The sequence below is a fragment of the Neolamprologus multifasciatus genome, chromosome 14, assembly GCF_963576455.1.
Source record: "Neolamprologus multifasciatus chromosome 14, fNeoMul1.2, whole genome shotgun sequence".
NCBI lineage: Eukaryota > Metazoa > Chordata > Actinopteri > Cichliformes > Cichlidae > Neolamprologus > Neolamprologus multifasciatus.
In genome coordinates, this window is record NC_140452.1 from 24,035,469 (window position 1) to 24,061,469 (window position 26,001).

The following is a 26,001-nucleotide window of genomic DNA, read 5'->3' on the forward strand; positions in this document are numbered from 1 at the left end:
ATGGTGTCTGGACCCCAGGGAAACATTTGCCCAAACACCCTGAGGAGGACACAGGCAAGAAAGGTGAGTAATCATTATCTTACACTTATTTGCACCACTTTTATCCCTAGATTTCATACACACATTTACATTAGTTTTCCTTACTGGTAAACCTTAATCACAATTTCAATCACCATTCTTTTCTCCTGACAGACAACCACCACATTCCTTGATGAGGAGCAGCTGTGCAGGATCTGAAATAAGGCTACCAACTGATTTTAAAATTCCCAATAAATAGTCAATAAATATTTAAACTTCTTGTGTGCAAATGTTTTACTGTGCAAATCCATGCTTAAAGTGCAATGCTAAATAAAGTGCTTGATAAGGTGCTTTTAATAAAGTGAAAGGTGTGCTCTAAAGTGCTATACAGATAATATAATATAAATAAATGTAGTAAGGGAGTCCTCTTCCTCACAGAGCCAGCTGGTCCTGTTCCGCCTCGCCTCTGCCGGCCGCTTTCCAGGCCTCTAAATCGGCATCATGGCTGTCGAGGGCGGCCTCCTGAACAAGGTCGTCGTCGCCGCTGGCTTCGTGGCCGGCCTCCGGACCAGCTCTGTCGTCGTCGCTGCTGGCTTCATGGCCGGCCTCCAGAACTGTCTCGGTCTTTGTGTTGTCGACACCTGGGTCGACCCCCAGACCTTGTTGTGGACTCATGAATGATCTTGTTTCGTGTTGGACTGTTTTCTTATGTTTATAGACCGTTCTAGACTTGTGCTCCTTGTGTTGTGTTTTGTTTCGGACCCTCCATCCTGGACCCCCTCCGCCCGCCCTGGTTTGGTGCTCTTGTTTTGTTCTGTTTTTTTGTTGGGGCTGTCGGGAGCCAGCCCTTGGAGGGGGGGTACTGTTACGGTTCTGGGTCAGTGTTGACCCAGCATTTTGAGTTTCTTATATTTTGGTTTATTTTTGCATTATGGATTGTTTCCTGATGTTCTGGTGCTTTGTTTATTGTTATTATCATTATAGATCTGTTTCTGTTCTTGGTGAAGGATCAGTTCTTTGGTTTTGGGTTCTCATGTGTATTGCAGTTTCTGTTCAGTGTCTGGTCTGTCTCTCAGTGTCGTGTCTGCATCTTTATTTAGTGGTTTCTGGTTTCCTGTTTTATTGTGAAAGTCTTTGTCTTATGTTAGTGTGTGCAGCTTAGCTCCCCCTGTCTCGTTAGCCCTGATCTCTCCCAGCTGTGTCTCCCTCCTGTTACCTATTCCCTGATTACCACCCTGTGTATATTAGCCCTGTGTTGTCCTCAACCCAGTGTCGCGTCGTACCCTCAGATCCTGCCTGTGTGGTCCAGTTAGTGTTTTCATGTTTGGTTTCTGTTTTGTTGGTACCAGCAATAAAGCTGTGGTTTTCAGTTATATTTCCGACTCAGAGGTCTGCACTTGGATCCACATCTCCACCTTCCCGCACACAGAGCCCTGACAGTTTTACTTATTAAAGTTATCTATAAAGGTTTGCCAAATTAGGTAAAACTGTTTAACATTATCTCTCAATGAAAATTTAATTTTCTCCAACTGTAAATGATACATTGTGTCTCTTAACAAACCAGAATGAGTTTGGGGGGGGGGCTTTATTTTTCCAATTTAGAAGTATAAGGTGTCTTGCAAGCAATGTTATAAAACTCAGAGCACGAATTTGTTTATTATTTAAGTATTTAACTGTAGCTACACCAAAGAGTGCCATTACTGGGTCTGGGGGGAGCTGTTTTTCAAAAATATCAGACAAAGTTTTAAATATTTTAGACCAGTAGGTAGCGATATTAGGACATGTCCAAAACATATGTGACAATGAGGCAGAATTCTGGCCACATCGATCACATCTTGAGTCAGTCCCTGGAAACATCCTTGAAACCTTCAATTTAGACAGATGGAGCCTATGCAGGACCTTAAATTGTAGTAGTCCATGCCTGCAGCAGACAGAAGTGGAGTGAACCAGTTCTTGTGCCTTAGTCCATTGATCTTCAGTGATGTTAGTAGCCACTTTTGTGGTTCATTGGGAAAGGATGGAAACATTTCTTTAATAAAATAATGTATTTGTAAATACTTGAAAAAATCTCTGTTTTCTAGGAAAACTTTTGCTGAAGTTGTTGAAACGAAGGAAAAAGATTATCAATAAACAGATCCTTGATTGTGTGTATCCCTTTGGAAGTCCATAGCTGGAATGTTGATCCTGAGAGCAATGTGTATGCTTGATTATGAATTAATGGTGTAAAGATTGAACATTGACGCCAATGAAAATGCTTTCTAATTTGAGACCAAATTTTTAGTGAGTCAGACACTACCGGATTTTTACATTTATGCTTACGCAGATCTGAGTTTGAATGAACCAAAGATTTAAGAGTATTAGAGAAAAAAGTCATACTTTCCATCCGTTCCTAATCAGGTCTATGTTCCCCGCCCCAGAATGACATACAACGTATATTACAGGCCCAATAATAAAACTGAAAACAAGGCAACCCCATTCCTCCTGTAATCTTGGATCTTTGGAGAAATATCTTTTTTATTCTGGGTGTCTTCTTGTTCCAGATAAACTGAGAAATTAACTGGTCTATTTTCTTAAAAAAAGTTTTTGTGATCAATATTGGGATACATTGAAACAAAAATAAAAATTTGGGTAAAGTGCTCATCCTAATGATATTTATTCGGCCAGCAAGCGAGATGGGCAGTTTAGACAGTCTTTCCAAGTTCTGTTCAGTTTGATGGTATAAATTAATAAAATTATGTTTGAAAAGGCCAGAGAATTCACGGTTTACAGTTATTCCAAGATATTTGAAGGTATTTGAGATTGTAAAAGGAAACAAGATCAATGTAGCGCTATCTAATTTTTCTAAAGAACTAATCGGAAACAATATGCTTTTTGTTAAGTTGATTTTATATCCAGAAATTTTCCCAAATTCAGTTAGAACTGTCACCTTATGTTCTACACCAAATCTCCTTATTCCTCTGTAATCTTTTGTAGAGCGTAATTGAATGGTGAGAGGTTCTATGACAAGTGCAAATAGCAATGGGGACAAAGGGCACCCTTGTCTTGTAGAGCGGTGGAGGAGAAAAGGACTAGAAGTTATATTATTTGTGTTAACCGAGGCCTTAGGTTTTGTGTAAAGCAGCTTAACAAAGGAGATATATTTAGGGCCTATGCCATACTTTGACAGGGTCGAGAAGAGGAAATCCCACTCAACCCTGTCAAAGGCCTTCTCTGCATCTAATGAGAGTAGTATTTCAGATTGATCAGAAGTATTATGTGTATATATAATATTGACTAGCCTTCTAATATTAAAAGATAACTGTCTATTTTTTACAAATCCCGTTTGGTCCTCCGACACAACTGTTGGGAGAACTATCTCTAATCGCATAGCCAGAATCTTTGCCAATATTTTATTATCTACGTTCAATAGACTTATTGGTCTGTACGAACCAGGTTCCAAAGGATCCTTACCAGGCTTGTGGATTAGAGAGATAGTGGTATTATACATGGTTGAAGGTAAGCATCCTTTAGTTAGAGCTTCGTTATATACCTCCAAAAGAACGGGTGAAATTTGTTCGCTAAAGGTCTTATAGAATTTAGCACTATACCCATCTGGACCGGGGCTTTTTGAGCACTGCATACTTTGAATAGCCTGATTTATCTCCCTTAATGTTATTGGTTGTTCTAACAATAGTTTGTGTTCTATATTGATAGATGGAACTTGAATAGAATCGAAAAAACTTTCGATTATGTCTGGAGAGTCTGAAGAGTAAAGTGCTTTATAATATTCTCGGAATACATCATTAATTCTCTTTGGGTCAGTTGTTAATTGCCCTGCACTAGTTGTTATTTCTGTAATCAGTCTTGATGCTGCAACTTCTTTAATTTGCCTTGCTAGTAAACTACCTGTTTTTTCCCCGTGTTCATAGTACTTATGTCGAAGTTGTGTAAGTAATCTTAATCTTAATCTTAATCTAATTGTGTCATTTGTATAAAGCAATTTAAGTTCTGTCTGCAATGAGACCTTCTTTTTATAAAGTTTAGATGAAGGAGAAATGGCATATTCCTTGTCTATTTCTAAAAGTTCCATTGTTATGTTTAACTCTCTTTCTTTTCGTTGCTTATTCCTATAGCTACTCAATGAGATAATTTGGCCTCTCAAGTAGGCTTTTAATGTGTCCCATAGTGTGGATCTCGTAACTTCAAATGTGTCATTTATTGAAATAAATAGCTTGATTTGATCCTTTATTTCATTTACTAAGATATTATCTAACAGCAAACCATTATTAAATCGCCATTTTGGTGCAGTAGGTCTATCTCCTATTGCTAGTTGTAGCAATACTGGACTATGGTCAGATAAAACTATTGCCTTATAGTCACAACTTTGGATCTGTGTAAGAAATCTATAATCTATTAAGAAAAAGTCTATTCTAGAATACGTATGATGAACAGAAGAGAAAAATTTAAATTGCTTAGAGTTAGGGGAAATAGCTCTAAATGGATCTATCAGTTTATATGTCTTCATAAATTCCTGGATAGTTTTCACAGATTTTGATTTAAATGCTGATCTTTGTGATGATCTATCAAGACTAGGATCCAAAACAAAATTAAAATCGCCACCAATTATCAGTTTATGGGTGTCCATATTAGGTAAAGAGGATATAAATGATTTAATAAAACCTGCATCATCAACATTAGGGGCATAAATATTTGCTAGTGTAACCTGATTGTTATAAAGTTTCCCTGTAACTATGATATAACGTCCACGAGGGTCCAATAATACTTTTGACGCTATGAAGGGGATCCCTTTTTTGATAATAATGGCTGCACCTCTATTCTTAGCTGTAAAGTTAGAATGAAATACCTGCCCAATCCATCTGCTACATAGCTTCTGATGATCCTGATTTCTCAAATGGGTTTCCTGCAAATATCCTATATCTGTCCCCAGTTTTTTAAGGTGTGCTAGAATGTTGCCCCGCTTAACAGCACCATTGAGTCCTTTACAATTCCATGACACAAAATTTACTAGGTTTTTCTAATTATCAATAACCATTATTTAACTTATAAATAAAGATTTGCAACCCAATTAAACCCTTCCCCCCCTCCTTTTTTAATAAAATGGCCTCCAAACAAAATACAAACAAAAGTGCAGGTGAGAACCCAAACAACAACAAAAAACCCCCACAAAAACAGTCCCTGCTTCCTCTCTGCTCCTCCCTGACCAAAGCAGTCCATCAGAACTTGGACAGAGAGGGGACTCCATACTACAAAAGTATTTAAGTCTCAACTCAGAGAGAGATATGAACATCTGACTTACCACTAAGCTCCTAAAGAATTATATTATTCATATCCAGTTTAATTTTGATAAAGCACACTCACAGTAATAATAATATCAATAATAATAATAATAAAATTAATAAATAAAAGGGAAAAAAAAGTAATTCAGGCTCTGCCTTTACCCTTAATCCCTATTATGATGGTTTACATACAAGGAGAGATTACATTGGTAAGAGAATAAACATCATCTTGTAACTTAAATTACCTTAATATTAATCAATTTAAATATTAACTATAAATTTTCTTGCGAACACATTCTAATTCATTCTCCTTCTATAAACTTATTCATTCTCTCAAAACAGAACAAAGAAAGGAAGAAGATGTAAAATTATCCTCAACAGCATAATAATATATTTCACCTGAATAAGAGTTTATCAACTCAGTCAGTGAGTGTGACCATCCAGTAATGTCTTTCTCGATCAGCTGGCCAGTGCCTCCTATTCAGTTTCATTTTCCAATGTGATCAACTTGTTGGACAAGATAAATTTCTCCGCCGCTTGTGCATCGGTAAACGTATATATATGGAGCCGTTTGCCGTAATCACCAATTTGGCTGGATAATACAGGCTGTATTAGATGCCAGCGCTGCGGAGTTTCTGCTTCAGTTGATTAAAGGTTGCTCGCATCCGCCCAACCTCAGGACTTATGTCGGGGAAAATATAAACTGGAGACCCGTTGAAGTGTAAGTTTCCTTTATTACGAGACAGTCTCAGGATCTTCTCCTTGTCTGTGAAGTAGTACAATCGGATAATAATGGGCCTCGGTCGTTCCCAGCTGCGTGGTTTGGGGATAAGGCTTCTGTGAGCTCGATCAATAACAATAGGGGAGTCAAAGTTGTCTGTTCCGAGGACCTCCGCCAGAAACTTTGCTGCAAAATCGGTGATGTTTTTCTCTTCTGCGCCTTCTGCAACACCAACTATTCTGATATTCTGTCTGCGACTTCTCTAAGTTAGTGCATTTTTCTTGTAGCTTCTTATGGTCTGCCTTTAGAGACATATAGGACTTTTCCAGTGTTGTCAGCCTGTCAGTCGTGTCACTCAGGGACTTCTCCATCTCTTTCTTTGTGCTTGCTGCCTCTGCTTGCATAGTGAACAGCTGTTCAACTTTTCCCATGAGTTCGTCTCGGGTGGCTTTAATATCTGCTTTAGCTTCTTCTCGCAGCACAGATATGTCACTGCTGATTCCTTTATGTATACTAGCCAACTGGATTTTAATGCTGTCCAAACTATCTTCATACGGTTTCAGTCCTGCACGTATTTCTGCTCGCAGCATTCCCACAGATATTGGCGCTTCCTCCCCCATCTCCACGTTAGCATTAGCTTTAGCTTTAGTTGCTTCGACATATTCCCCCCTCGAGATGGTAGAATCGATGTCTATGGTCTTTTGTGTGTATTTTCTGGTCTTCTTAGTATCCATTTTAGCGTGGCTTCAGCTAACCAAGAATTAGGTGGTCTGGAAAATGCAATATTTAAAATTAATAAGCGGAGCTGAACACACCCACTACTTCACTCCATGCGACCGGAAGCGGAAGTCAGTCCCCGTGTTTTAACTCAGCGGGCGTGATTCCGGATGCCGTGCAGGTGCGTCCGCCCTCCCTGCATGGCAACGCAGACCACGCCCCACCACAATGTCAATAAAGAATCTTTGTATCATTGGTTAACACGTGCTAAAACCATATATCAGGTCCATGTTTATTGTTTTAGATTGTTGCTGTTACCTAGAAACTGGACATCAGGTGTGTTTTTTCTGTATTGTGTTATAAATTCAGGTGCATTTCTGGTGCCATATTTGGTATTTGTGGAAACCTGTGGTGTACCCCGGTTCCTGCTGGAGACAACTATAGGGCAGTTCACCCAGGAGGGTGGCATTACATGCTGGAGGAAGCTGTGCCCACTAGCAGAAGGTAAGCTGTTCAGGTCTTTATTATAACAAGAAAACAACATGCAGCCCTTTTCTAGAAATGACAATGTTAAGTCACAGACTTGCACACGATCATTAGTTAATTCTAAATCCATTCTGTAGTTATCCTAACAATGAAGTTAACGCCACAACTGAAAACAAAAACAGGTTACTGATAACATTTTTATGAGTAACCTTATCAAGGTTCAGCCACTGCCTCAGGCTTATCTGGTGGAAATCCCTTACCAGCCAAGAGACTTAGGTACAACATGCTCAGAGCACCTTACCCAGGAAGTTCCCTTGAGGCAGTCAAATGCCCGTAAAACCTCCGCTGTCTCTTATTAGTGTGGAGCAGTAGTGTCTCTGCTCTAAGGCCCACCCGCATGACTGAACTTCTTACCCTACTCCTTACTGTAATTGAGAAACGAGCCACCCACCGGTTCATTTCCACTGCTTCTATTTGTGATCTCCTTCTTTCACTATCCAAATCTCACTTTTGATATTGTATAGGTAAAGTGTCAAAGTCATTAGGAGTTCTGTATAAAAACAAGGATGTAGTAGATTATAATCCCCTACATCTGTTTTACTGTTCACTTACACTTACACTTACTTAAGTGTAATTTCAAAGTTCAAGTTTTGAACTTGAACTTAGAAATTTCAAGTTCAAAATATTATGGTGGTCTTCTGCCCTGAGAGGTCAAATGCACTGCAACTCAAGAAAACACAGCAATAGAAAACTGTTTCAAAAGCAACAAATGGAAGTGACATAAAACACAATGGAAATAAAAAAAAAAGTGCAGCAAAAATAAATACATTCACAAAAAAATAAAAGTCTTTGGGAAAAAACATTAGAGACCACCTGCTGCAGTGACAAGCTAATAGAAGTAAAAGTGTATCTTAAGCATTATATGAATCATGTGCTTAAGTACCTCACAACACCAATAAATCCTGTCTTTTAAGCATGGCCCAGTGCAATCCTTCCTTCATTTCAGTTTCTGACACACCTTTACTGTAAAGTTATTGTCTCCCCCCAAAAAACCTTTGTTTGTGTTTTGTTTGCTTTTGTGGCATTTTTCTATTTGTGTGTGTTTCATTAAATTTGAGTGCATTTGACAAATTATTTTTCTATCCTTTACCTCCTAGGACCTGGCGTCCACATATGCGGACATCACACATTCACAAAAATCTGGTAATTCTTTGTTTTTACATTCATCGGGTCCCAATATGACCAAATATCAAAGAGAAATATAAAATGAATGCCATGGAAGAGTTTGGTCTTAGGAGGATAACTCAAACTTTCAGGTTAGGTATCTCAAAATCTAAATGTAGAAATTTGAGTCAGTTTGACTTGACTTAGGTCTGCCCAGGTGATCTACCAATACATTAGGAGTTTTAGGTGATGCAAACATATAAGCGAGGTTACAATTGTCACAGTTTGTTGCTTGCATATTTATGTTTATACCGTTTTAGCCAATATTAAAGAGAATAATGTTTTTGTTTTTTTTGCAGTGGACTTTAAGTTAAAATTGGATAAATGCTTTTCCACATATATTGTGATATCTGAAATAGCACAAAAGAAACAAATAAATAAACAGAAAATATTCACATGAACAAAATGAGTCTATAGAGATTCTATATAGCTGTTCTTGCAAAAGCAAAATGTGTTTGGCACCACCATGCATTCGGATCGCAATTCTGATTGCCAAAGCTGCCAGGCAGGAAAGAGTTAAAATAAATAACATTTTAAAAAACAAACAAATAAACATACATTAAAAACAAGGTTTAACAGTTGTACTGAAGCTGTAGAAAGTTCTTTAGAATAAAGCTGGAATACAGTTATGCTGTTTTTACAAAACTTTTAAACTTTATGTCTTGGTTGTTTTTTAATCTGTCCCTCTTCCTGTTCTGTTTCTATGTCCTCAATGTCACTCTGGTACCAATACGTTTAAGCTGAGGTATCAGACAGAGCACCTATGCAGGGATCCATAAGGCAAAAAACTATTTCACACAGAGCCAATTTATAAATATGGGGTATGGACTCCCCTTTTGCTGTGCTTAACTAGCTTTTAGAGGAATACACAAAACCATAAAGAAACAAGTCTGCCCCTGAGTACTTTTAAAATGATAATGATAGCAGAGGACCTTCATAAATTAGAGTAATTTAGAAATGGATTCTGTGTATCAAAGACCCAATAGGTCTCACATCCGATTCATGTAACCGCTTTTCCTGGGGTTACTTGCTTAGTAGCATTCCAACAGTGCCATGTTGTCTCTTGCCCACTTATGCCTTCTTGTTCCAACATCACAACAGACTCTGTCCAATGAGAAGTGTGTGTGTGATTGTCTGTCCTACCGCACTGTTTGTACAGAGGATTGTAGTCCATCAATGTGCGAATGAGTGTGTGTGTATATGTATATGTATATTGTCTCCTGGTATCTTGGGTTAGCACGCCATCCAGTGAACACTGGAACAGTCTGAGATCCAGACTCGCTGAACTGGTCCTTAGGTTCATCCCATATAAAAACCTGACCTATAAACAAGATCAAATATATGTCACGACCAATTTAAGGATAACCCTCATGAATTAAACTAAAGTAGTGTCACACTGCAGTAACTACTATTCAGATAAGCTATCATCAATTCAGTCAAGTTGTACAACATCAAATGTCAAAGTTCAAAATTCACAGTATCAAGGTTCAAAATTCAGTTGTAACCTGCAGTAATATTAAAGATTTTCCAGAAGGCTTCAAGTATCTAGGTATCTAGGTATCTAGTATCGAGACAGTCATCAACTGAGTTTAATAAACTCGTCTGGTCTTCGCTCGCTAATATATAACAGGACATTGGAGTAAATTCTCGACCATCTCAGAGGGTGGCTGTAGCTCAGGTGGCAGAGCAGGTCAGCCACTAACCAGAAGGTCGGTGGTTTGATCCCAGGCTGCTCCAGTCTGCATGCCAAATATCCTTGGGCAAGATACTAACCCCACGTTGCTCTCCGATGCAACCATCGGAGTGTGAATGTGTATGAATGGTAGACTACTTAGCACTTAGGTCAGAAAAAAGTGCTTGTGTGAATGGGTGTGATTGGGTGAATGAATTAGTTGTATAAAGCGCTTTGAGTGCTCAGACAGAGTAGAAAAGCGCTATATAAGAACAAGTCCATTTACCATTTACACTTCTGTTTAATCAGTTTTCTGTTTGACGTTTATTCAGCTGTGTGAAACCTTGAACTTTAATCACAGCTAAACCAATTTACTCAGGAACAAATAAAACACTGAAAAAAGCCAAACGGTAACATTTTTAAGTTATGTAAGTGACTTATATATCACGTTAAACCAGAGTAGCGAAAGACCACGGGGGTTTGAAAATGATGTGCCAGGAGTAGAGCGGGGCAATATGACCAAAAATGGTCATATTGCCCCGCAAATTGGGTGCAAATTGGATGACATCTCGGGGAGGCACACTGCCGTGAGTTCTCAGAATCGGCTCCTTGAGCACAAGAAATGACAACATCACAGAACGCAAGTATGGCGAAGCTCGTGGCTCTCCAGCGGGAGATTGGGAGACCAGTGTTGGACTGTAGAACTGCTTTGAAATTCATATGAGCTGTTCGCACTAAAGTAAAAACCACCATCACTTCATGCGGATACCCTCTCGGCACCAGCTGCGGTCTCAAGGCTGGAGCTGAACAAAACACCCTGATAACGACTGCGTTTAGTCTGTTCCTTCCCATTCCATGCAAGGCCACCTGGGTTGGCTGGAAGACTGTTTACTTAGCCTAGCAGGGCGAAGGACACTGTCTCAGCTGAACTCTGGACATGCACACACTCATCCCCCCTCCCTTTTCAAACGCCTTCAACGCTTATTCCCTTCTGATGCTGCACCCTTTACCCACCCCTGTTGCTTGTCATGTGTTTCTTTGGTGTATTAAGAGTTTTTTCATGTGCTATGTGCAGAGGTGTTTTTTTCTGTTCTCAAACTGATCTCCCTGTTGGAGTCTGGGGGGAGTTATTTTTTTCTCCTTATCTTTCCTTATGTGGTGCATTTTCCATTGTTATACCTCTCTGACCTGTCTTCCCCATGTGATGTTTAGTGTAATGTATGTATGGTCGGAGGGTAAGATGGCCATTGCGTGCAATAGGTCGGCAGCCTTATGAAATTTCCCCTTGTGGGACTAATAAAGGTGTATCAATTCAATTCAATTCAATTCAATTCAACCACTCACGTGTCTAATTAGCCACATTTAGCTTACCGCTGTCGAGTGGGATGCTCAGTGTTTACGTGACGCCATGGCTCAGTAAACTCCCCGTTTTCACTGCATACTCTACAACAACCAATGCAAAACCATACTTGGTGAACAATATCAGTTTAAATGGTATTTCACTCGTTAGAGGTTATTTTCTCCAGCTTACCAATAAAAAAGTTTTAGCCCGTCTGCTCTGCTCGGCTGTAGAAAGCAAGAGACTGAAAATATGGGAGCTGGCGCTGAGGGAGAAGAACTGCCTAGAGCTTAAACAAGAGGAGTGGAATAAAACAATAGGCTCTCATCAGAGCTCATCAACACTTGGAAAAACTTAACTCTTGTTTAGCCAAAACACACATCACATATAAATCTGTGTCCCTTTCATGTTTAAATAAGTATATTGATTTTGTTTCACTGTCATTAAAGAAGGACAGTAAGAGCAGAAACAATGAACATGACATGTTTACTTTTCTTTTTTTAAAGATGATTTTAGGAACTGGTTAACGGTGTCCTTGTTTTCTTTCCTCACAATGGTGAAAACAAAATTCCATACAAATCAAATCTCAGCCTCTTGCACCATCTTGTGGACAGTCAAACATGAGTAGCAAAGTAATATTTGTTAATATAAGCAGGCACAGGTGGCTGTTCAATTTACTGCATTCCTGCTGTTATATTTATGCCATTACACACCACAAACTGTCCAAACTAAAACACAAACATTCAACACTGGCTGGCATGTTTTATATAGAAGGAGCTCAGTTTTCTGGCATCATGCTGTTGTCTTTCAGGTCCAGGCCTGGCGTTCATACCAGGATACCCTCAGGCTGTAGCCATGATGCCCCTGCCTCAACTGTGGTCCATCTGTTTCTTTGTTATGCTCATTCTCTTGGGTCTGGATTCACAAGTAAGACACACACAACTTGTGTTTTGTCCATTCTCTGCACAGTTTGTTGCCATGGAGGTGGTGATGACGTCCGTTGTCGATATGTTTCCCAAAATGTTGCGCAGAGCCGGCTGAAGGGAGATTTTTCTCCTTTTCTACTGCCTAATATGTTTCTTCTCTCAGCTTGTCATGGTTACTGAGGTCTGTATGTAATGTATCACTGCCAAAAAATGTTTTAGAAATGTGTGTGGGGGTCTGAAAGAAAATATTTAAAAATTATATATCCTAAGTTCCTGATTTTAGATTTAAAACTAAACACATATGAAATAAATATCTGTGTCATTGTGTCTAGGGAGGAATGTTTGTGTTCCAGTTGTTGGACTACTATGCTTGTAATGGAGCCTGCATCCTCTTCCTATGTGTGTTTGAAACTCTGGCACTGGGTTGGATATTTGGTAGGTGTGCTCTTCCATATCGTTCCCTAGTGATGTCGTGGTGATGACATGATCAGGGAAATTTTCTCAGATTTATCTTGTGGACACTATAGACATTATAGTGCCGTTTAACACCAAGTGTGATCAATATATGTTGTTTATCTTGTTTGTTCTCCTATTAAGGAGTAGATCGGCTTTATGACATAATAAAGGACATGACAGGAACACGATCCTAAGTGTTAGGATGTCAGCACTCAATTCGCCACCAGCTAAACCATCTCCTTTTGATTTCTCAGGGCTCTTTTATATATTCTTTCATTGAGTACCAGCCTCTGACCTTTAATCGGTGGTACATCTACCCATCCTGGGCATATGTGCTGGGGTGGATACTGGCCCTCTCCTCCATCCTGCTTGTTCCAGGATGGGCCCTGTATAAGCTGGGCACTGGGACTGGGATTCTAAATCAGGTGGGATCATGGTATAAGATTAAATACAGTTTGGGAAATAATTATTTTATCCCCTTCTGAATTTGAAAGTTTGTTCACTTAGAAAGAAATGAACAGGCTTTATGTTTTATGGTTGTTTCATTTTAATAAAGACACAGAATATCAACCCCAAAATTAATAAAATGATTTGTATCTCACTGTTTTAAATAAGTCTTTGATCCCAAAGCAAAAATGGGAGTATATTGTTCGTGGCAAGCAAGGTGATTGAACATTTCTTGTTGGTAGTCACCAGATTTGCACACTTGCCAGGAGGGATTTTAATCCACTCTTCTTTACAGAAATTCCCTAATTCGTTTAGATTTAAAATGTGCTTATTTAGGTGCTACTTTGTTACCTTGGAAGTATGTTTTGAGTGACTGTCATGTTGAAAGACCCATCTTCAGTGTTCTGGCTGAACGAAGGAGGTTGCCGTCCATGATTTTATGATACATGGCTCCAGCCATTGTTTATTTCTTTGTGAGCAAATTTTTAAAATTCAAATAATTATGTACCCCACTGTATATTGTTAAACAAAAATGTATAGCTTACGTGCCTACACTGTAATTTTTAATCACAATATGCAGCCATCCAGCTAACTAAGTGTTGCTGCCTATGACAAGATTTTAATGACTCACATCGCAGCTTGTTATGTTGTAGCCTTTCAGAATTGTTATTAAACTTTTAGGTATGATACTGTCACAAACAAACCTGTTTACGTATACTTCCTACATTTTGTAGCGTTTCCATCATCTTTGCCAGCCAAATCTTGAAAAATCAGCGAACCAAAGGAAAGAAACTGGGGAGCAAAGCATCAGAGAAGAACTTCTGCTGTAGTTCAAACTGAACTAAGAGAAAAAGGTCATCTGGTCCTTTGGTTTTTGCTACAATTTAGAGCTGAATGTGATGTGGCTTTCCCCGTTTACCTTTATACAACTGATTGTATAAAAGATAAAATGTTAAAATTTGAATTGCAAATGAGAGTGCTTTAATGGTATCCACCAAGAAAAGTGTAAAAAATACAAAGAGTTGATTGAGTTACAACTTTAGTTTTGTCTGAAGCATTTAGAGCAAGAAATCAACAAAACATAAAGGCCCACAGATGTGGACCCTATAAAGAAATTTAAGTTTTCATTTTTATATATCAGTCCTTTTTCATGTATGCCTTGTTCCAGTATCCAATTTATCTTCAATGAGAGATATTGACATGGACCTTGTTAAGCCAGGTGATGTCTGTAAATATCCCACTCATAGGTTTGGGCAGCATGGGGGGCACAACCTGGGGACCCTTACTGGATCCATGCTCTGGCCAAAACCCCTGACCAACTGTTCGAAAGACTGTGGTGTTGCCACTACACTATCAAGCTGCTATTTTTAATTCCAAAGTGGTTGCAATGGTAATAAGAGCATTAGGAGTTGTAACCCCAAAACTGGAAGACTGACTCCAACACATTCCAGGCACGAAATCAAAGGTCTCTGTGGACAACAGTCAAATTCCCAAGCCTCTGGTAGAGGACCCAAGCTCGTGAAGATGTCTCACACATCTCACGCACAAAATGGAGGACATGCAAATCAATTTAGGTTACTTATACTTTATCTTTTAGTAGGGTTAAGTTAACTGGTGATTCTAAATAGCCCCTACATGTCTCTCTGTGTTAGCCCAGCAACAGACTGGTGACTTGTTCAGGATGTAGCCTGCCTCTCGTCAAATGGTGGTTTCGATAGGATCCAGCCTATATTTTCTCTCCATTACAATAAAACTACCATAAAAACCATTTTTAGTATGATGCCTAGCAACCACCCATTTAATATAAAGAAGAACCTTAAGGAGTCTAAGCCATTCCTGTGTATGTATGAGTAAGTATGATCGCTGAACTCCAGACTGTGTAGGAGCTGGCAGTCAAAACAAAATTAAAAAAATAAAAAATAAAAAAATCATCACACACAGACAGACTTCATGCGTTATGATAACATGGTAAATATTGTTTTCATATAATTTGTAAATGATTAAGTAACTAAAACATTCAGGCCACACAGAGACCATTTTAAGCTTTATGAAAGCGCCATGCATATGCCTAAAATCCCATTCTGGTACAGTGCTTAGACCCTAGAGGAGTAAAATAATCGAAGGGGGTGCCACATCTGGTCTATACTTTGATTAAATATCAAGGACCAATAGTATAAATTGCTCACTCTTTCCAACAACCTCTGTACATAGTGTACTTTTCATATGTCAGCATGTTATTTCATTAGGAAAAGAACAGTGTAGACAAGGGTTACAATCCACACAATCCAGCAAATGGAAAGGAAACTATTTCCATGGCTTTCAGGAACCAGAGACAGTGCTGCACTTCTACCACATGAAGCACCCTGTCAGTTTCCATAGCAGCAGCTAGAATAACTCAAGGTTAAGTAAACATGTGGCACAAAAACACAACAATAATATGAGACTCACCTTGAAAAGCTCCACACTGAAAAATAGACCATTTTCTCATATTGTTTTATTTAAATAGCTTAATTATGAAAACTTAGCATTAAAAACCACCTTAAGTTTCACAAATGTGTTCATATGCAGAAAGAGAGAATAATCTTGCACATACCCCATGCATTAAAAAACAAAACAAAAACAACAGCATACGTTTATACTCAAATTTTTACATTTATAAACCAAAGTGTGGTTTTCTACAAGCAAAACAAATGACCATATAAAAGCAACAATTAGTGGCTTGATCAAAAAAAAAAGTAAGACCAAAGTAAAAAAAATAAAGCAGCTACATGAGAGGATGTGGTATGACTGGATACATAGAGCTTGTTGCAGAATTGCTTCCATTATCATGAGTAGGGATGGGTATCGTTTAGGTTTTATCTGATACCGGTGCCAAACCGGTACTTTTGAAACGGTGCCGGTGCTTAAACGGTGCCCAAACCGGTGCTTAAAGAATGGAAAACACAAAATTGGTCCAAAAACCTCTCATTTTCAGCTGTTTTTTTTGTAAAAAGATAACAATGTTAGTCTTTTCTGCAGGTATAGGGCATATATGGTATCACTCTGGGCTGGAAGCAGTGCTTAAACAATGGAAAAAACACAAACTTTGTCCAAAAACCTCTCATGTTTAGCTGTTTTCCACTTTTTCTTCGGTCATTTTAGCCTTTTTGGCCAGGGTGAAGGGAGTATCTGACATCAAACAAGAAGACAGCCGCATGTAGCTATGATGGTGTTTGCTAGTTCACGTTACATGCATTAATTTAATAACGCGGTTAGCTTACTCAACGTAAATTACACACGAACAACATTAAGCTACTCACGCAGAGAAGAACGGCTGCTGCTGCCATCATCATTTCTGCTACACTGGCAGGGCTAGGTTCATCGGATTTAAAGTGTGACCTCCTTTGACAGTATCAGCTTAAAGCACTTGTTGCAGGCTGCTGAGTTTGCATCTTTTGCTGTGAAGTACAGCCAGACTTTTGACCGCTTTGCCTTGGGCATTTTTAATCTGTAGCTCTGCTCTAAAAGAACGTACGTACCTGGACCCGCCTACTATCCTCGAAACGTAAAATGATTGGCTAGAATCTAAAGTGTATCATTCCATACCAGTTGGTGGCGGTAATGCACCTTTCAGTTGTTTGCCAACCGCCAATAGAAATGTAAGGAAGAAGAAAGTGTATCACAGCTCAGGAAAAAAAAAGCACCGAAATAAAGCACCGAAATGCGCGCTGCTTTTCGGTCTGGTTACTACCGTTTATGTCAGAACCGGTGCCATCATGGCACCGGATACCGGTACCCATCCCTAATCATGAGATGTGTGCTGTGTTTGTAAAAGAAAGAAAATTGTTATAACCAACAACAACAGCATGATAGCCTGTGATGTAAATGTGCCCCTGTTTAAAAAAAAAAAGAAAAAAAGCTTTAAGGCTTTGTGGAAAAGAGATTGGACAGATATCCACATGTCCAGTGTAGTGTTGTGCAGTTTATATTTTGAGTCTTTAGCTTGTGCTGTGCTATCAAAGGCACAGAATAATCACACTGATGTTGGTGATACAGGTATAAAAGAACTGTTTCTATTCATCTTTCCCTGAATGGGGTTGGTTTGAAACAACAGCAAAACAACCAAACTTGATAATATATACTGCAGATGTCATCACTGCATGAAGTGCCACTCCCCTTCCCTTCTCCCAGGGAAACACGTTTTTTTCTCTTCTTTAAGTGCATCTCAAGCAGACATCGTACCATCATCTGTCATCAGATGGTGAATCTGGTCTTTGATTGCACTCAAGTGTATTAAGCCATTAGTTAAGTCCGAAAACTGCGACATGCACAGTTAGGACTAAAGCTACGTCTTTGTTTGATTTCCATGAACCTACAGAGATTTTCTGCATGACGCCTGTAACGCTGGGTTTAAAATATTCATAAAACTAAATGTCCACAACTAAAACTCACCCTTCAAAAAGGCACTGCCAACTGGGCTAACCAGTAGAACTGTCAGGAGGTGTAAAGCTGGCTTTGTCTAAGGATGTCTTACTGGCCTTGAGCTTCCTGTCTTGTTTTGACTGTGGCTGTTGTTGTACACCACAGTGTTGCTCTGGCATGGTGCTGAGAAGGCACGTTGGCAGGGCTTGTGTGGTCTCAGCAGCTTGTGGCCTGTTGGTGTCTCCTTTGGAAATCCTTTCTGATGGACTGGCAGAACCTGGCACAGTTGAGATTTGGATATTCTGCAGGATTTTAAGGTTGGGATAATTTCCTGACTCAGCCATAGCTTGATGGAGGTGCTCCCAAATAGTGATACCATTTAGATTGAGGCTGGGGTTGCTGGCAGCCTGGCACAGCAGCTCTGTGTGCTGCCGCAGCTGGGAGAGGTCCCGCTCTGTGGCGTTGCTCTGACGCATCAACTCCTTTGTGCGCAATGTAATGTCCAGCAGACCGGACTGTCTGAGGATTTTTACTGTGTTGAGAAAACGTCGGTGGCGAATACTGGTGGTGGCATCTCTGTTAAGTCCAGCCGAACTGGTTGTGAATAACGAGTAGCTGGTGTCCTGACTGGATACAGATGGGGATCTCTGGCTCATGGAAGTAGGGGTGGGACTTGAGGCAGACAGTTGATCTTGGGGTGGAGAAGAACACGGCATGCCAGTCGCTGAGAGTGCCAACTTAGGTTGTTTATGAAGGTGCTGCTCTGGCAGATTTCGGGTCACAGACGGGCCATCACTCTTTTGTTCTGAGCACACCCTCTTGCTGAGACTCTGGGATTCGTGGATCGAATATTTATCCAGTGGTTTCTTGCTGGGATTTGGCACTATGCGTGGGTAGGAGTTCAGAATGGGTAAGTAGGAACCAGATATTTTCCTTTCTGAGACATTAAACTTTCGGGACAAGGGCTTTGATAGCTGGAAGGTAGCAGGCAACAATCCTGGTTGCTGGAGAAGGATTATTTGACGAGAACCCGAATGGTTGATGTCAGTGACGCTGTTTCTCCAGAGAAGCTGGCCTCTTTTCTGGGTCACATCTGACTGCTGGAACAAAACAGGAAGAGAAAAGTCAATATGACACACTGGTGAGGAGCTCCACAGTACATCTGATGTGAACATTATTTTTCTTTCTGAAAGACTATCCTGTGTTGGTTGTATCCTTCTTTACCTGGTTAAGCATCGTGTTCTTGATCATGTAAACAGGTGGCTGGTCATGACCATCAGGCATCACAGAATGCTTTCCAAGATTCCTTTGCATACGTTCTTGGTTTTGTGATGTTTCTGCATGTTCACTGGCTCTGAATTGGCTTTTGTTTCTCTTCTGGTCCTCCACATCTGCCTGTTGCCAGTCTGAACCATCTGCAGAAAAGTTATTACAGGAAGAAATGCTAACAGCTGAACACCACATTCAAGAGGATAGTTGAACTTTTTGTGACACAAAGCAGCAGAGAGATGTTTTTTCTTCCCCTCACTACCTTATCAGGCAGTACCAAATCAAACTAGGCAAACATTTGCTTTATTCTCACAAAAGGGAAGACAGGAGCGACATGCATGCTTTCCTACAGTCAACACTTCTTTTGTGGTATCAGTAACACAGTGTTCGTATTTCTGTTTTATTCATTTTCTTATTTGTATTTGAAATTAAAAAAAAAGTGCATTAGATGCTCTTAAATGACTCAAGCCACACAAGAACGTCCAACAATACTCATTGCATTATGATTTTCTTCTGATCAACTTTCACCGTGTCCCTTAGGAATGTCACATAGATGAAAATCTAACCCCAAAAGCTAAAACTATATATTTGTAATAACCTTTTCACTTTGAATTCAAGGAGATGCTTTAGACATTATTCCAGCAAAGTTGAAGTGAAGGTATCAATGCTTGCACTGGCTTGTATATAAATCAAAAAAGCATGGTGAATAGCTATGAAATAAAATATGAAGCGTTCGCTATATCGACTTGGACTCACCAGAGAAGCCAGAGTCCTTCTCGGAGCTGCAGTGGGAGCCCCTCCTGCTTGAGTCATCTTTGTCTTTAATGTCACGTATAGCCAGTAGAGCTGTATTGTTGCTCTTATCTTTAACTTTCTTGCTGGGTGCAGCACAAGGGCTGTGCTGATCCAATGGAGGCTGTTCCTTTGGCATACTGGACCCTATCAAGAAAATCAGAGAAATTTAGATAGCTCCTCTGTGCTAAGATGTAGGAAATAGTAACCCTAAACAGGTTTACCATACATATAATCCACAAATAAACAGCAATATCCTCATACTTCATACTATAGGAGGGTAACTGTTTCAGTTTAATTTTTAAAATGTAATACTCTGTTTCAGTTGATGTATGGTTAAAATTCCTTAGACAGCAACATTAACCACAGTGTTGAACAGATGGTCCTAACATCACTCACTAAGACACAGTGAGATAGGTTACCCTTTTGTTTGTTGTTTTGGCTTTGGGTTCACCCTGATGTTAAGATATGCTCCCTTCCTTGGTTTATCGCACTTATTGTAAATAAATCACTGTCACAAAAATATTAAGTGTGTGACGTGCTGCTTGGGGTTGGACGGGGATGGATCACCCCTTATGTTGTGGTCTGGCCGCGCCTAGACGGGCCATAACAACAGTTAGACAGATACTTTTTAAGTCCTAACTATAAACCAGATCTTGACATACATTTAGGACTCTATTAAGCCATGTACATGCCCATATGTTTTTTTAATCAATTAAGTAATCAATTTTTTTTAAAAAATCACAAAACTGGATTTTAAACAATCAAAGTGTGATTGAAGCACATACTCTCAACTTTAACAAAAATGTTGCACAAATTCAGATTCAGAGGCTCAGAAGTAATTGGACAAATCCCTGATGCCAGGTGCATCCCAGCCCTTTTTTTTCCTTGAGAAATTAAACAGATAAACAGATCCATGGTTAATTGCTGTTTTTCACAGGGTGTCCTTTCACTGGAATGAAGGTCCAAAGAGAGAGTGTTGCAAGTGAGGCTGGAAAAAATGAAATCAAATTTTTAAAAAAACAACAAAAAAACTATTAGAAGGATAGCATACAATGTTTACCAACAATTTGGTAGATTCTTGCACAGGTCAGTGTTTCCTGAAAACCCTCTCCTGTCTGATCATTTCCTGATAACATTTATATTTACAATAATTGATTACACAGCAACACAGAGCCTAAAGCAGATAACTCGTAAGCTGGAGAGGAAATGGCGTGTCACAAATTTAGAGGATAATCATTTAGCCTAGAGAAATAGTTTGCTGCTTTAGAAGAAAGCCCTCCGCAAAGCCAGAACATCTTACTATTCGTCACTGATTGAAGAAAATAAGAACAACCCCAGGTTTCTCTTCAGCACTGTAGCCAGGCTGACAAAAAGTCAGAGCTCTTTTGAGCCAACCATCCCTTTAACGTTAACTAGTAATGAATTCATGAACTTCTTCACAAATACAATTTTTATCATTAGAGAAAAAATTACCAATAATCATCCCACAGATAATATTATCTACAGCTACTTTTAGTACCATTGATGTTAAGTTAGACTCTTTTTCTCCAATAGATCTTTCTGAGTTAACTTCAATAATTACTTCCTCCAAACCATCAACGTGTCTTTTAGACCCCATTCCTACAAAATTGCTCAAAGAAGTCCTGCCATTAATTAATTCTTCGATCTTAAATATGATCAACCTATCTCTAATAATCGGCTATGTACCTCAGGGCCTTCAAGCTGGCTGTAGTTAAACCTTTACTCAAAAAGCATCTCTAGACCCAGCAGTCTTAGCTAATTATAGGCCAATCTCCAACCTTCCTTTCATATCAAAAATCCTTGAAAGAGTAGTTGTCAAACAGCTAACTGATCATCTGCAGAGGAATGGCTTATTTGAAGAGTTTCAGCCAGGTTTCAGAGCTCATCACAGCACAGATACAGCTTTAGTGAAGGTTACAAATGATCTTCTTATGGCCTCTGACAGTGGACTCATCTCTGTGCTTGTCCTGCTAGACCTTAGTGCAGCATTCGATACAGCTGATCATAATATCCTATTAGAGTGATTAGAACATGCTGTAGGTATTACAGGTACTGTGCTGCAGTGGTTTGTATCATATCTATCTAATTGACTATGTGCACGTTAGCATATGCTACTTCCGGTGTGGAAACTCCTGTGGGGAGCTTTGTTTCCGGTGTCCTATTCGCGCCTTGTTTACGGTCCAAAACAAGTTAAGCAAATGAATGAATCAAGCGGCGATTTACATTTCTATAGATGTCTTGGGCATTTACCCAATATATCTGTAAATGATTTTCATCGACTTGTCGATATTTTCCCCCCGCGCCCCAGGGGAAAAGAGAAAAGGGATTCAAATGTTATATTTCTCAGCTGTCCCTCGTTTATCCTGGGTGTTATGTTCTAAAAATAACCAGCGATAGGTGAAATCAAGTAGCCAATTTTATTTTTTGACGGTGCAAAACGTTTCGTGGACATCGTGGACATACAGTACTGCACTTCAGAGTCACACTGCTAGCGATCGATGCAGCGATTCTGTACTGTACAGGAGAGACGTCAGGGAGGAGATCGTCTGCAGCGATCAGGACGCAGGACACAATGTGATGTAAAATAAGCATGCAAACTTGCACTAAAAAATCTGCGAAACAGCGAGGTGAAATGTGAACCATGTTATAGTGAGGGACCGCTGTAATTTTGAAGGTAAGTCACAACATACCCTTTGTAAATACTAATGTATAGAAACCGTTACCAGCAATCATTCATTTTTTGTGTGGCTTTTTTCACGGTTTGTTAACATGCTGTGTAGGTGTGTACTTGACTAGCTGATATGACATAACGGGGAAACATCTGGTTTGACTATTCTTCACCTGTAGTTTGAATGCTGAACATTTGCCTGTTTAAATTATAAGACCAGTCACTATACAGAAATGTGCTTCTGAATGTGGACGATGTGTCTTCTGCATGCAGTAATGCAGTTCTGCTTGTGTTGAGTGATGTAAACAACTGATTGATCTAAACTCTATAAACATCAAAATTGATCATTAGATTTTTTATGACACAGCAGTGGTGAGTGTTCCCACCTTCTGCTCTTTGTAACTTAACGCGATCTTTCCGCTTTTGAGTTTTGGACATGATTTTGGAGTATATCTTCGCAGTAGCGATTGACCGCAAAGTAAAGCTACCGGAAATGTACAACCCCACATCCGGTCTCAAACCAGGAAGTTAGCATTTTCTCGTGCACAGGGTCAATTGACTCCAATTTGTACATGTAAATGGAGAGTCCTCTTCACACACTGAGGTTAATTATGGAGTTCCACAGGGTTCAGTGCTAGGACCAATACTGTTTACATTATACATGCTTCCCCTAGGCAGCATCATTAGAAGACACAGCATAAATTTTCACTTCTATGCAGATGACACCCAGCTCTATCTATCTATGAAGCCAGATAACACACACCAATTAGTTAAACTGCAGGAATGTTTTAAAGACATAAAGACCTGGATGGCTGCTAACTTTCTGCTTCTTAATTCAGATAAAACTGAGGTTATTGTACTCAGCCCTGAAAATCTTAGAAATATGGTATCTAACCAGATTCTTACTCTGGATGACATTACCTTGGCCTCCAGTAACGCTGTGAGGAACCTTGGAGTCATTTTTGACCAGGATATGTCCTTCAACGCACATATTAAACAAATATGTAAGACTGCGTTCTTCCATTTGCGCAACATCTCTAAAGTTAGAAATATCCTGTCTCAGAGTGACGCTGAAAAACCAGTTCATGCATTTATTACTTCCAGGCTGGACTACTGCAATTCATTATTATCAGGATGTCCTAAAAACTCCCTGAAAAGCCTTCAGCTAATCCAAAATGCTGCAGCAAGAGTACTGACAGGGACTAGAAAGAGAGAGCATATTTCTCCTGTTTTGGCTTCCCTTCATTGGCTTCCTGTTAAATCCAGAATTGAATTCAAAATCCTGCTCCTCACATACAGGGTCTTAAATAATCAGGCCCCATCTTATCTTAATGACCTTGTAGTACCATATCACCATATTAGAGCACTTCGCTCTCGCACTGCAGGCCTACTTGTCATTCCTAGAGTATTTAAAAGTAGAATGGGAGGGAGAGCCTTCAGTTTTCAGGCCCCTCTTCTGTGGAACCAGCTTCCAGTTTGGATTCAGGAGACAGACACTATCTCTACTTTCAAGATTAGGCTTAAAACTTTCCTTTTTGCTAAAGCATATAGTTAGGGCTGGACCAGGTGACCCTGAATCCTCCCTTATTTATGCTGCAATAGATGTAGGCTGCCGGGGGATTCCCATGATGCATTGAGTTTTTCCTTTCCAGTCACCTTTCTCACTCACTATGTGTTAATAGACCTCTCTGCATTGAATCATATCTGTTATTAACCTCTGTCTCTCTTCCACAGCATGTCTTTTATCCTGTCTTCCTTCTCTAACCCCAACCGGTCGCAGCAGATGGCCGCCCCTCCCTGAGCCTGGTTCTGCCGGAGGTTTCTTCCTGTTAAAAGGAGTTTTTCCTTCCCACTGTCACCAAAGTGCTTGCTCATAGGGGGTCATATGATTGTTGGTTTTTTCTCTGTATCTATGAAGCGCCTTGAGGCGACTTTTGTTGTGATTTGGCGCTATATAAATAAAATTGAATTGAATTGAAGACGACTAAGGCTAAAAGAAGATGACTAAAGACCATGATGACATTATTTCCTTGGTTGATAGGAACTTGACAACAGCTAACCAGGTGAAGAACATAGGAAATAGGTGAGGCAATCATTGTCAAGGTAACAATCAAAAGACACATTTAAGAATGGAAATACAGAGCTGATTACACTCAAGAACAGGAAAACCAGATAAGACTTTACAAGAATATACCAAAGTTAGTCTGCACCACAATGTTGAGAAAAGTATTCTCAAAGACATAAAAAGAGTCCATGAACCAAAGCATACTACATCATCTGTCAAATATGGTGGAGAGAGTATTATTCCAGTGGAACTAGGTCACTAGGATTTCTTGATGAGATGTTTGCTGATAGAAGAGGCAAGAGGAAACGTCTGTCCAGATTCTGCACTTCACAATGCAAATGGATACGTACCCAAAACCTACTGCAAAAGCAATTCAACAGTTTCTAATGGCAAAGAAATATTTTCTTCAATAGCCAAGTCTGTTGCTTGAGCTCAACTCAACAAAGCAATGTTCGATCATTTAATGCAAAACTGAATACAGAAAGGCCCCCAAACAAGCAGTGGGTGAAAATGGCTGCAGTAAAGGCCTGGAAGAGCATCTCAATGAAGGAAAAACAGCATTTGGTGACGTCCACGGGTTCTAGACTCCAGGTAGTCATTTAGTGTGAAGGACTTTGGTAAATAAATAACACAAATAACAATTCTTATATTTTAAATTGTTTGTCAAATTATTTGTAAGTCTCTTGTAATAGTTGTAATTCCTAAATAGTAAATGCAAATTGCATTTAATTTTTGCATGCCTTCAGCTTACTCCAACCACATATTGACAGTTTGATTTATAAGAAACTTCTACAGTGGGAAAATTACAAAAAATTCTTTACCCAGTAAATTGCTGACCTAATTGTATAAAGCCCAATGCCTTTGGAGTTAGTCTACAAAAAAAGTACTGTTGTTTGCACCACAGTACTCCATGGTGCAAACAACCAGACATGCCAGCAAACAGACATAAATGTTAGTTGATGGATCTTTGCTAAATAAATAAAAATAAGTTTGTTTGAAAGACAATTGCTGACATGGCAGTATATGTGTAAACAATAGTTCAAGATTATAGGAAAGACAACAGAATTACATACCAGCATGACCAAAATATCTGATCTTGTTATTCAATTAGGACTCAACTGTACCATGTATCAGCATACAAATACATATAATTATATTAGGAAGTTAAAGAAAAATGGGTTTCTGGTTTTCTAACTTTCCAACAACACATTTCACCCACACGTTTGCAGCTTACCTGCTTGACCCCACACCACTGTCTGCTCAGCTGTGATGTGTACTCTGCTTCAAGTGCTGCAGGCAGTCACTCAGCTGGGAAAAACTATGTGCCAGCACCATTTCTAAATTGCTCCAAGCATGTCACCCTGCATTATGTTCTGTAAAACAAAACGTAAAGGACGAAAAACAAGTAATCATATCAATTCATACGGTACAACGCAGGCACCGATATAAATAAACTGACATGATAAAGCTCTGCTTTAATGAAGATACTAAAATGACTCA

General features: G+C 39.4%; 1 protein-coding gene across 2 annotated transcripts; it reads right to left on the minus strand.

The window, feature by feature from the left end:
* Nucleotides 1–13,740: 13,740 nt before the first annotated feature.
* On the minus strand, nucleotides 13,741–25,865 carry LOC146504106 (CLOCK-interacting pacemaker). Of its 2 annotated transcripts, none has more exons than XM_085131185.1 (4): nucleotides 25,736–25,865; nucleotides 19,709–19,891; nucleotides 18,908–19,098; nucleotides 13,741–18,780 (listed from the first exon to the last, which is right to left on the minus strand). In XM_085131185.1, exons 2-4 carry the CDS (start codon nucleotides 19,881–19,883, stop codon nucleotides 17,740–17,742), a joined length of 1,407 nt encoding a protein of 468 aa, XP_084987311.1. In that variant the 5' UTR covers nucleotides 19,884–19,891; nucleotides 25,736–25,865; the 3' UTR covers nucleotides 13,741–17,739. The 2 variants fall into 2 exon arrangements, with proteins under 2 accessions (XP_084987311.1, XP_084987310.1); XM_085131184.1 differs by having other exon boundaries at nucleotides 13,741–18,783.
* Nucleotides 25,866–26,001: the final 136 nt, after the last annotated feature.

Excerpts from the sequence above, each read along its gene's own strand:
- LOC146504106 (XM_085131184.1), bottom strand. The coding sequence starts at position 19,883 with ATGCCAAAGGAACAGCCTCCATTGGATCAGCACAGCCCTTGTGCTGCA. Across the intron at positions 19,099-19,708 it reads GAAGGACTCTGGCTTCTCTG|ATGGTTCAGACTGGCAACAG; the intron begins GTGAGTCCAAGT and ends ACTTTTCTGCAG. Across the intron at positions 18,784-18,907 it reads AGAACACGATGCTTAACCAG|CAGTCAGATGTGACCCAGAA; the intron begins GTAAAGAAGGAT and ends GTTTTGTTCCAG.